We start from the raw sequence: 11,271 nt of genomic DNA, 5'->3' as shown, positions 1-11,271 counted from the left end.
GCTTCTCTAGTAACAGGGACCTGGGGACATTGCTAGTTACTACCTGCAACAGCGATCATTCAGAAGCTGCCTGTCGGCGACTTGGAGTCGGGCTATGCAAAGCAGCATAGGAAGCATGGGAAAAGAAGTCCTGGCAGGTGGCAATTGAGTTCATCTAAATAAGCTGAAGATCACAAGTAAACAGGCAGGAGGCTGAACTATCATCTCCTTCAATTTAACTGTCTTGAGAGGAGCCTCTAATCGTTATCAAGTAACTGTAAGAGAAGTTTATGCCCCCACCTGTGAAGAGCCTGTGTGTCAGAAACGCTATCTTTTCTCCTTAGGGAGCGAACATAGACGGTAAGTGAGGAGACTCAAAAGGACATTTACGCTCCGCTGGGTAATATGCAAATACGGGAGATGGAACAATACCTCCACAGTGCCACCTACTGGAAGGCAGTGTTCCTTCAACTCAGTGTTAAACTGTTTAAAAAGCCTTGTATCCCTGTCACTGTTTTAGGGCTTGTATAATGAGTCTAACACTGACTTAAAGGAACGTTGCCTTCCAATAGGGGGCACTGTAAAGGTATTGTTCCATCTCCTTTATTTGCAAGAGCCTGTGTGGTATAGACCATGTTAATTCATCATGCCGGAAGTTCTGATGAGGGAAATAGTGACTCCTGAAGAGAACACAAAGCCAAATAATTTTCAGGCAGTCACAATGAAAATTGCCTGAAGGTAAGGAGTCCAGGAGTTTTAGACAGAAAGCACAATGAAACAAGGTAACACTAGCCCAGTTATACACAGTGTGGGACCAGTTACATAACGAATGGAAAAAAAAACAGAGTTGCCCTTTAAGACTCCAGAATATAATGTACTATAAATGTGTGCAAAACCATTTGGTCATCTGTTCAGCAAGTCCCCTTCAAAGGCATTAAATTATATATCAGTCCAAAGCACATGTATTATTTCCTTCTGATCTCTACAGAAATATCTTGCAGTTGAATCCAAAACGGCTGTTATGTCCCGCACACAGTTCACACTTCCAGGCTTTTGTTCTTTATCCAGCAGTGCATGGACTATCTCTTTCTATGCTTGACTGCAAGTTGTAGCCGGACATCACACAGGAAAGCATTCATTAGATCGCACCCCGCTTCCTTTGCAATCTTATTGATCAGTTCCCCAGAAGGACCAATGAGAATTTTCTATGAAAAGGCAAATACTCCTATGTTAATAAATCTGCACAGTCACATGGATGCTTTCAGCGTATCAGACCATCTGTATGGCCAGTCTCACATGGACGGGTTGAATTCTGCATGCGGGAGCCCACAGCGAATCAGCCTATAACGAGTGTCGGCGTGGAAATGTTTAAATATATGTATTGCGGATGGGCTCGCCGTCGGACTTGTGCAGTACAGATTTTCTTCAAATGTTCTTTTCCCGGCAAATAGACCACATGCTGGCCAGCTTCCATTGACTTCAATGAAAGCCGTCCGTGCGGAATCCAAACAAGATTAGAGCATGCTGCGATTTTATTTTGGCGAGTGGATCGCTGTTCGCTCATGTGAGTGGACATGCCAATGCTCTATTCTTGTTAATAGATGCGGAATACCACGGATCTTCCGGGTGGGCGACGATCGCAGATTCCACAATCCAAATCCGGTCATGTGAGACCGGCCTATAGTACAGGAGTCTTGGCTTACTAATAGCTGCATTAGATTTGCCAGTGATACTAAACTTTGCTAGATACTCACCACGTGGTTTTCTTTAGACACTAGCAATGTCTGCTTAATAACCAGTTCCCCGCCAGAGCCTTCCTCCCAAAGGTCATTGACCTATAATTAAAGTGGTAGAAAATAAGTGGCGAGATGTGACCACCGTAAAGATGCACCGCACACCAGTTTTCGACTTCCACGGACTAACTCTACTCAAGACCTTCTATGAACCAGAATGGAGAGTTACTCTAAAAGACCAAGAACTGCTCTGGAGGACCTGGCGCCATACTACATGGATGGTCATTGTTTGAAGTGTTGACATGCAATACTACATTTCCCCTGCAGTGGTGTATGGCTACATAAGATCCAATTGTCGGCAGGTAGAGAAGCCAAATCTGCAACAATTAGCTAAAGGCTATACTGGCTTCATTTGAAAAAAAACAAGGGCCTGTCTTCTTGAGACAACCGTATTTAAAAAGAAAAAAACAAACCAAAGAAACAAAAAAGTAGTACTTTTGAGTAAACATGCTAAAAGATTCAGTGTAACAAGTAAGAAATATTTGAAAGGGGGCAAAAAAAAACAAAAAAAAAACAACAACTTTTTAAGAATACAGTTCACATTTTTGGACATAGAGAAGACCAAAAGGCCAGTATTGAGCATTACCTGTTTGATGTTGTAAGGAATCTCCTGGGGCAAATATTCCAGAAGCTTCTCTCTAATAATATTGTTGCAAATTTCCTCTGGCGGTTGAGTAGTCACAATCTCGCTATGATATTCCCATTCCCCAGGCTTGGCAAGAGTCATCAGATACTTCTAAAAAACGAGGAAAAAATAAGTTTACCCCCCACTGGGTTTAAATGTAGCAAAATTAAAGCTATATACGGTGTACTTCCTAGGCGTGTGCCTTGTCTAGGAAATAAGAGGACGTGCTATCCAGTTATAGGGACCTGACAGAAATTAACAAAAGCCTTCATAGAGCACATTTACCACTTCATGAAACACATACGGCTATATACGTCCTAACTCCACATACCCCATACAGTTAGCACGTATATAGCAGTCCACTGCATATGCTGTGTATGTAGCGGGCTCGGGAGCCATAACACAGAACAGTCAATGAGATCCTCAGATAGAGTATTTCTTCTCACCAAGTGTTCTATCTTTTAACCAAATGTGAATCTACTGGATTACCAAAGCATTAGGTTCAAGTTTCAATAACTTATCTCTGAGCTCTTTATGTGGAACTTTATCAAAGACTTTTTTGAAATCTAGCTAGACAATATCCACGGCATCATCTTCATCCACCACTTTTGTGAACATAGTCAAAGAAATCAATGAAATTAGTTTGACATGATCTGCCCTCAGTAAAGCCACGCCATTTAGGGTCCAACAGGTTGTTTTTAAGTGGTTAAATATCCTCCGTTTCAGGAGACTTTGCATTAGTAGATGCTCGTTTAACCCCTTCAGTGGCAGGTTTATTATTACCATGTCAGCACAGAAAGCCCCAGAGATTTTCCTGAGGTAATTCGAAGTGGCAAACGTGTACAGTGGCACAATAACTGTGTGTACTGGGCAGCATTTCAGCACTAGAGCTGTCCATGGAAATCTTCCGGGGTTTAAATGCATGGTCAGTGCAGCAAGCCCCGGAGATTTTCTTGGCGTGCCACTAAAGGGGTTAACAGGTGGTAGAGGATGTAGTGAAAAAGAACAAGCATAAAAAAGGGACCAAAAGTCACAACAAACTCCACCAGATTGCCATCAGAGGCAGAACATCCCCTTCCCGAAGCTATTTAGGACATCTGGAGGAAGAATTTATGCCTACAAGTCTCCAGTGATAGAGCTGAAAGAACATTTCTTATGAAGAGATACCCAGTGTAGTAACATGCCGTTGTATACCCTGACTACTAACTGTAAACTGATCAGGTGGTTGAATGTCAAGATTTACCTTCAGGGTCTCTACTTCCTCTCCTTGTAAGGCTGAAAGCATAAACACCTCCTGAAAATGAGGCCAACCAGTCCTGTTCTTTAGATCTTTGTATGCGTTTCTCTGCTGAGAATGCCCCTCAAGGATTTCTCCTGTCTCTTCTTTCTTCAGTGGTGGGACACCCTCTTCTTCTCCTATAGGCAGATCTGGTTGGACGTTTTTTTCTGAAGATTTTTTACTAGTTTTTATTACAGCTTTTCTGCCTTTCACCAGCCCTTCAGTCAATCTACCTATCACTTCCAGCAAATTATTTTTTTCCTTTACGAGATCAACCTAAAATAAAAATATACGTTAAAAAAAAGAAGCAAAAAATATATGAGTGAACACAGAAAAGTACATTAGACATTATATATTGAGAGCCACCCCATTTAAGTAAATGTAAATCCTGGGGCTGTCCCCTCCTGCCAAGATCTTAAACAGGGTGATCCTTTTGTTAGGAAACTCAAACATTCCTCAATAGCCTTTTTCGTTTTTGACTGGTTCTCTATGAAAATTAACACACATTTACATTTTGTGTTGTAAGACAAGGTCTACTTAAAGCCTACGCTGAAAATGGCTCCTTCATCATCCAAGCATTTTTGAATGCAGCCTGCATGTTGGTGAGGTAAGGTAAAGATCCTGGTGCAAGCACAGAGTCATGATTGACTCCTCGGGTGAGTCTTGGCAGACTGTTTTTGCAGGGTAGTTTGCCATTGCCTTTCCCAGTAATATTTTACCCCCACCCCCCAGTAAGCTGGGTACTCAGCCTTCCATCCTTCTGAAGTCGGTAAAATGAGTCAAACTTGAGCCGGCTACCTAAACCAGGTGAGGATTGAACCCACAACCTTCAGGTCGTGAGCGAGAGCTTAGGACTGCATTTCTGTTGCCTTAACACACTGCGCCACACGAGGCCCTTCATATTGTTGAAGACCTATGCTAATGTGGCATTGGCAAGATCAGCAATCTCCTGCCATATTGCGTCTTTGTAGACGTTTTTCCCAATACGCTGGGAGCAACTTTTGAACTATGGACACATGAAAAAGTCTTCTTAGAGGGGTTGTCCGAGTTGTACCATCTCAGTACAACCCCTTTCCCTATTGAATAACATATCATATACCCATCTCTACCCCGTTCCGCTATGTCCTTCAACAGTGCTCGGTCCCCAGCTTCAGTCTCAATTTACAGCTGCAGTCCCGTCCAATTTATGGGGCGTCACAAAGACTGCAGCCAATAACAGAGCTCAGCGATCGATCGCTGGGAGGCACAGCGGGAGCGGTGAGTATATGACAATTTTTTATGTTTCTCAATGGGGAAGGGGTTGTACTGAGATGGTACAACTCAGACAACCTATTCAAGGATTTTTTTGGTGACCACAGTAATCGATCCTTTACATTCTGCCTCATGAGAATTAGCATTTTCTGGCTTCCTGCGTCAAAACACTTCTGATTGTTTCAAATTATTTCACCAATTTGTGATTACAGGATTTTGTCGGTCACTTCCTTCACCATACTTATCCCAAAATGCCCTTTGATATTGTTTCAACGAACCTGTTAACCAGTATTCACAAACAATATACAAACATTGCTCTACTGAGTACATGTTTGTGGGACACCGAGTCAAATGTATGTTTGGCGGTCATATCATGACATCATGGGTGCGGTCTGCTTCATTGAGAGGTGTGATGGTTCGATAGACATAAGGGGACATTTAAAACAAAAAACATTTGTTGCCCATAGCAACTAATCACAGCACATCTCTCATTTCTCATAGTGTTCTTGAAACATGAAAGCTGCTCAGCAATTGGTTCCTTTGGAAAGCAAAAGGAACGTTCGCTTTTAGACAGATTTCATGAATCACCTCCACAGTCTTTTGCCAGGTCAATTTTCATAGGTCACAAGACAAAAATGACAAAAGGTATTCCGGAATGTTTGTGTTTCCTAGTGATAGAATCATACTTTATACAAGGGTGCACATAGCCTAGAGGCAGACCATGCGACTGCTAAGGGGCACCTGCTCTGATTGCTGCGTCCCTTTTGCTAATGGGTAGTGAGAATATATGCAGGACCCTCCTCCAAAGAACACTGAGCAGTCACTATGTGACTGCAGCATGTAAAGGGCTGTCACCATCGGACCCCCAGAAAGTGATCAGGGGGTCCTGATGGGTCTCTGTGGAAGTACCCTAAGGCCTCCTTCCCACGAACGGATTTCCGCCGCGTAATTCGCGGCGAAAATCCGCTGCGTTGCCCGCAGCTATTAGGTTCTATTGAACCTAATAGCACAATGCTCACGATGCGTAATTCCACCGCGGAATTACGCACCGCGATTTCTCCCGTCCTCACCCGCAGCATGCTCTATTTTCTGCGGGTGAGGATGGGCTGTACGCACTGACGGCTTCCATTGCAGTCAATGGAAGCCGTCCGTTCACGCTATCTCCCGCTGTAACCAGCGGGAGATAGCGTGAAAAAACGATTTCCCGCCCACCGCCGCGCGTCATATGACGCCATATGACGCGGCCGGCCGCGTCACGTGACACGGCCGGCCGCGTCACGTGACACGGCCGGCCGTGCACGTGACACGGCCGGTGACGCGGCGGCGGTGGGCGGTGACGGTGGGCGGGGAAGCGATTTCACGCTATCTCCCGCAGGTAAGTATAGGGGCTCTGGGGGGCGCCGTGACGGGCTTCACTGCGTAATATTATGCGGCGGACGCCGTCACGCTCGTGGGAAGGAGGCCTAAAGGGACAAAAATAAAAAAAAAGTAAAAAATAAATAAAAAAAACACTTGTCTCCCTTTACTTTGTAAAAAAATTAAAATAAAATCACACATGTGGTAACCGTGCGTCATAATGACCCAGAGAAGGACGTTGGTACATTTAACCCCTTAATGACATGGCCCCTTTTTTTCTTTTTTCCCCCATTTCTTTTTTTCATTTCCCCGTTTTAAAAAAATCATAACTTCTTTATTTATCCATCGATGTCGCTGTATGAGGCCTTGTTTTTTGTGTAATGAGTTGTACTTTTCATTGGTGCTATTTAAAGTACCATATAATGTACTGAAAAACTTTTACAAAATTCTAAGTGGAGTTAAAAAAAAAAAAAAAAAAAAAAAAGACATTCCGCCATCTTTCAGTGCGTCTTGTTTCTATGGCGCACAATCTGCTACAAAAATGACCTGATAACTTTATTCTATGGGTCAGTATGATTACTATGATACCAAACTTGTATAGTTTTTTTTGCTGTAGTACTTGTATTTTTTTCAAAGACATTTAATTTTTTAAAATTATTTTCTGCTGCATCTTCTGCGCGCAATAACTTTTTTACTTTTCCGTCGACATAGTTAAGTGAGGGCTCATTTTTTGCGGGATGTCCTGTAGTTTATGTTGGTACCAATCCGGAATACATACGACTTTTTGTTTGCTTTATATTGCATTTTTTCTGGGAGACAGGGTGACTGAAAAAGTGCATTTGTGGCGTTCTTTATTTTTTTTTCGGACTATGTTCACTGTGGGGGGTAAATAATGCACTATTTTGATAGATCAGACATTTACGGACGCGGCGATACCAAATTTGTATTTTTCTTTTAGGATTTAGATTTTTTTATTATAGATATGGCAAAAGGAGGGTGATTTAAACTTTTATTACTTTTTTTTTTTAAGTGTGAAAAAGTCATGAAAAAGAATAACTATTACAATTTGGTATTGACATAATCGTACCGGCCTGAAGAATGACTAATATATTATTTATACTGCTCAGAGAATGCAGTGAAAAATAAATATAAAAAACATGCCAGAATTACAGATTTTGTTAATCTTGCCACTAGAAAAAATGGAATAAAAAGTGATCAAAATTTTACATGTTCCAAAAAAAATAGATAAATGAAGACTGGAGTTCATCCCGCAAAAAACAAGGCCTTCTAGAGCGCCAGCAATGGAAAAATAAAATTAATACGGCTCTTGGAATGTGGCGACACAAAAGCAAACCTTTAAAAAAAAATGCTTAAAATGTACAAAAATAGCAAAAAACATAAAAACTGTATAAAGCTGGTATCGCCGGAATCGTGCTAACTCGGAATAATGGTATCACATTATTTATTCTGCGCGCTGAACGCCGTAAAAATGAAATCCAAAAAACAAATGGCAGAATTTCTTTTTTTCCCCCCCAATCTCCCTACATATGTTTTTACAAAAGTTATGCAAAACATTATATTAACCCAAAAATAATGCCATCCAAAAGTACAACTTGCCCCGCAAAAAACAAGCCCTCATATGGCCTGGTCAATGGAAAAATGAAAAAGTTATGGCTCTTAGAACGCGACCTCAAAATTAGTTGAAATTCAATGATTAGACCATTTAAAAAACCTGCCCTGGTGGGTCTGACAGGGTGGTGAGAAACGCGCCACTCAAGGGGTTAAATCCCCCTAATTATTGCTTTGCGGGGTGCCGAATGGCCATCCTCCACAAAGAGATCGTGAGGTGCCGTTTGGTTGCCATTGCAGCCTGGGATCTTCTGAAGTCCCCCAGTGCTGCCATGGCTGATTGCCTATCAAGTCATGCCTGTGGTGTGGCTTGATAGATTGCCTTTAAGATTGTGTTATAATGTAAATACTGCAGGAGCGATCAAATGATTGCAAGTACAAGTCCTCTATGGGACAAAAAAAAAAAAAAAAGTTTCAAAAGGTTTTATTAAAAAATATACTCCTTTCCTATGCATCACAGAAGGGGAAATATAAAAAAAAATTAAAACAATCACAGATACAAAGTGCCAGACCATTCTGATATATGTAGTTCACCATGCAGACCAGCCACCTATTAATGACGCCACAATAGTTCGGCGGGTTGCCCTGCACTTCCATCAGTGAACCACATTGGTACTGCCACCCTGGGCTCCCCCTGGAGTCCTAAAGCCACTGATATAAATGCATCACAGAAGGGGAAATATAACTATAGTTTAGGGATTAATAGTGTAGGGACCCACTACAACGCAAGGAACCGTGAAGTGGTTAGTGGGCTCATGTATCTTGGCCAACATCCAACCAATGCCTTGCATTTATTATCTATCATTCACATGCAGCGTGGCTTTAAGACTCCAGGGGGAGCCCAGGGTGGCAGTACCAATGTGGGCCACTGATGGAAATGCAGGACAACCCGCCGAATTATTATGGCATCATTAATAGGTTGCTGGTCTGCATGGTGAACTACATATATCAGAATGGTCTGGCACCCTGTATCCACTATGTGCGGGAGTGTACGCCAAGCAGCCACCCCCCTCATTATCAGGAGGCAGTGTGAGTGGGTGTTTTATCGGTGTCCTGCACAGGTGTTATTGGCTCCTCCATTTGGTAGTCTGCTACCTGCATGGTGAGAGGAGGATGCATCTATATGCACTCCTCACCCAGTAAGTAACGGCCATTTTCTGTGATTGTACTCCCCTTTCCTAGATTTATAAAAAAATAAATAAAATAAAAAGATATTTGGTATCGCAGTGTCCATACACCAACATACAGAAAAAATGTTAGCATGTCATTAATGCTGCATAATTAAGGCTGTAAAAAACAATTGCAGAATTGAGGAGTTTTTTTCTCTCCTTCCCCTCCAAAAAACGATGTAATAAAAAAAAGTTACATAATGCATTATATGTACCCAAAAATGGTACCAATAAAAACTACAGCTTGTCTTGTAAAAAACAAGCCCTCATACAGCCTAAGGGCTCAGTCACACGGGCGCATCGGCACCCGTACACCAGCGCCGATGCGCCCATGTGACTGACAGTTAGAAGACGGCCGTACCTGAAGACGGCCGTCTCTCTCCAGCGCTGATCATAGAACACATGACCGGCAATGGAGCCGGTCATATGCTCTTACTCCCGGCGCTGCAGAGAGACGGCCGTCTTCAGGTACGTCTGTCTGCTGGCTGCAGTAACACAGGTGCCGATGCGCCCGTGTGACTGAGCCCTAAGTTCCCAAAGCAACCAATCACAATGCAGCTTTCATTTCTTATATTGCTGAGGTAAAATGAAAACTGTGCTATGATTGGTCGCTATGGCCAACAAAGACAGATTTTCTCTTAGACAGCTTTCATAGAGTATGATTGATGCTGGCCTACTTTTGTTTGGCCCATCCTGTACTATTCAATGGCTGATATATATATATATTACACCCCGTCTCCCCCAAAATTAAGACAGTGTCTTATATTAATTTTTCCTCCAATAGATTTAACTTTTTTACATGTATAGCTGCTTGGAAACTATTTACATTGTCTTTTTTATTAACTGTAACTAGGACTCAATTCTGAAGTAGGGCTTATAACTTCAAGCATCCTCAAAAACCCGAAAATATTCTGCATTCTCAAAAATCTAGAAAAATCATACTAGGGCTTATTTTCAAGGTAGGTCTTATTTTCAGGGAAACAGGCACAATATATCTATATCTATATACACTACCGTTCAAAAGTTTGGGGTCACCCAAACAATTTTGTGTTTTCCATGAAAAGTCACACTTATTCACCACCATGCGTTGTGAAATGAATAGAAAATAGAGTCAAGACATTGACAAGGTTAGAAATAATGATTTGTATTTGAAATAACATTGTTTTTACATCAAACTTTGCTTTCGTCAAAGAATCCTCCTTTTGCAGCAATTACAGCATTGCACACCTTTGACATTCTAGCTGTTAATTTGTTGAGGTAAGCTTGTGAAATTGCACCCCACGCTTCTAGAAGCATCTCCCACAAGTTGGATTGGTTGGATGGGCACTTCTGGCGTACCATACGGTCAAGCTGCTCCCACAACAGCTCAATGGGGTTCAGATCTGGTGACTGCGCTGGCCACTCCATTACCGATAGAATACCAGCTGCCTGCTTCTGCTGTAAATAGTTCTTGCACAATTTGGAGGTGTGTTTAGGGTCATTGTCCTGTTGTAGGATGAAATTGGTTCCAATCAAGCGCTGTCCACTGGGTATGGCATGGCGTTGCAAAATGGAGTGATAGCCTTCCTTATTCAGAATCCCTTTTACCCTGTACAAATCTCCCACCTTACCAGCACCAAAGCAACCCCAGACCATCACATTACCTCCACCATGCTTAACAGATGGCGTCAGGCATTCTTCCAGCATCTTTTCATATGTTCTGCGTCTCACAAACGTTCTTCTTTGTGATCCAAACACCTCAAACCTGGATTTATCTGTCCACAACACTTTTTTCCAGTCTTCCTCTGTCCAATGTCTGTGTTCTTTTGCCCATCTTAATCTTTTTCTTTTATTGGCCAGTCTCAGATATGGCTTTTTCTTTGCCACTCTGCCCTGAAGCCCAAAATCCCGCAGCCGCCTCTTCACTGTAGATGTTGACACTGGTGTTTTGCGGGTACTATTTAATGAAGATGCCAGTTGGGTACCTGTGAGGCGTCTGTTTCTCAAACTAGAGACTCTAATGTGCTTATCTTCTTGCTTAGTTGTGCAACGCGGCCTCCCACTTCTTTTTCTACTCTGGTTAGAGCCTGTTTGTGCTGTCCTCTGAAGGGAGTAGTACACACCGTTGTAGGAAATCTTCAATTTCTTAGCAATTTCTCGCATGGAATAGCCTTCATTTCTAAGAACAAGAATAGACTGTCAAGTTTCAGA

General features: G+C 42.3%; 1 protein-coding gene across 1 annotated transcript in view; it reads right to left on the bottom strand.

Annotated features, from left to right (window-relative positions):
* Window positions 1–11,271, bottom strand: part of ERAL1 (Era like 12S mitochondrial rRNA chaperone 1) — a 28,318-nt gene that overhangs the window by 297 nt on the left and 16,750 nt on the right. Inside the window, exons 8-11 of the mRNA XM_066599561.1 lie at window positions 3,641–3,952; window positions 2,359–2,508; window positions 1,734–1,814; window positions 1–1,184 (exon numbers count right to left, since the gene is read on the bottom strand). The exon at window positions 1–1,184 is cut by the window's left edge and continues 297 nt beyond it. Of these exons, the coding sequence (XP_066455658.1) occupies window positions 1,059–1,184; window positions 1,734–1,814; window positions 2,359–2,508; window positions 3,641–3,952 (669 nt within the window). The 3' untranslated portion in view covers window positions 1–1,058. The remainder of the gene's footprint in view (window positions 1,185–1,733; window positions 1,815–2,358; window positions 2,509–3,640; window positions 3,953–11,271) is intronic.

This window comes from Eleutherodactylus coqui, chromosome 4 (assembly GCF_035609145.1).
Source record: "Eleutherodactylus coqui strain aEleCoq1 chromosome 4, aEleCoq1.hap1, whole genome shotgun sequence".
Lineage (NCBI taxonomy): Eukaryota > Metazoa > Chordata > Amphibia > Anura > Eleutherodactylidae > Eleutherodactylus > Eleutherodactylus coqui.
Note: the sequence above shows the minus strand (reverse complement) of the source record. Positions and strands in the feature narration are given on the sequence as shown.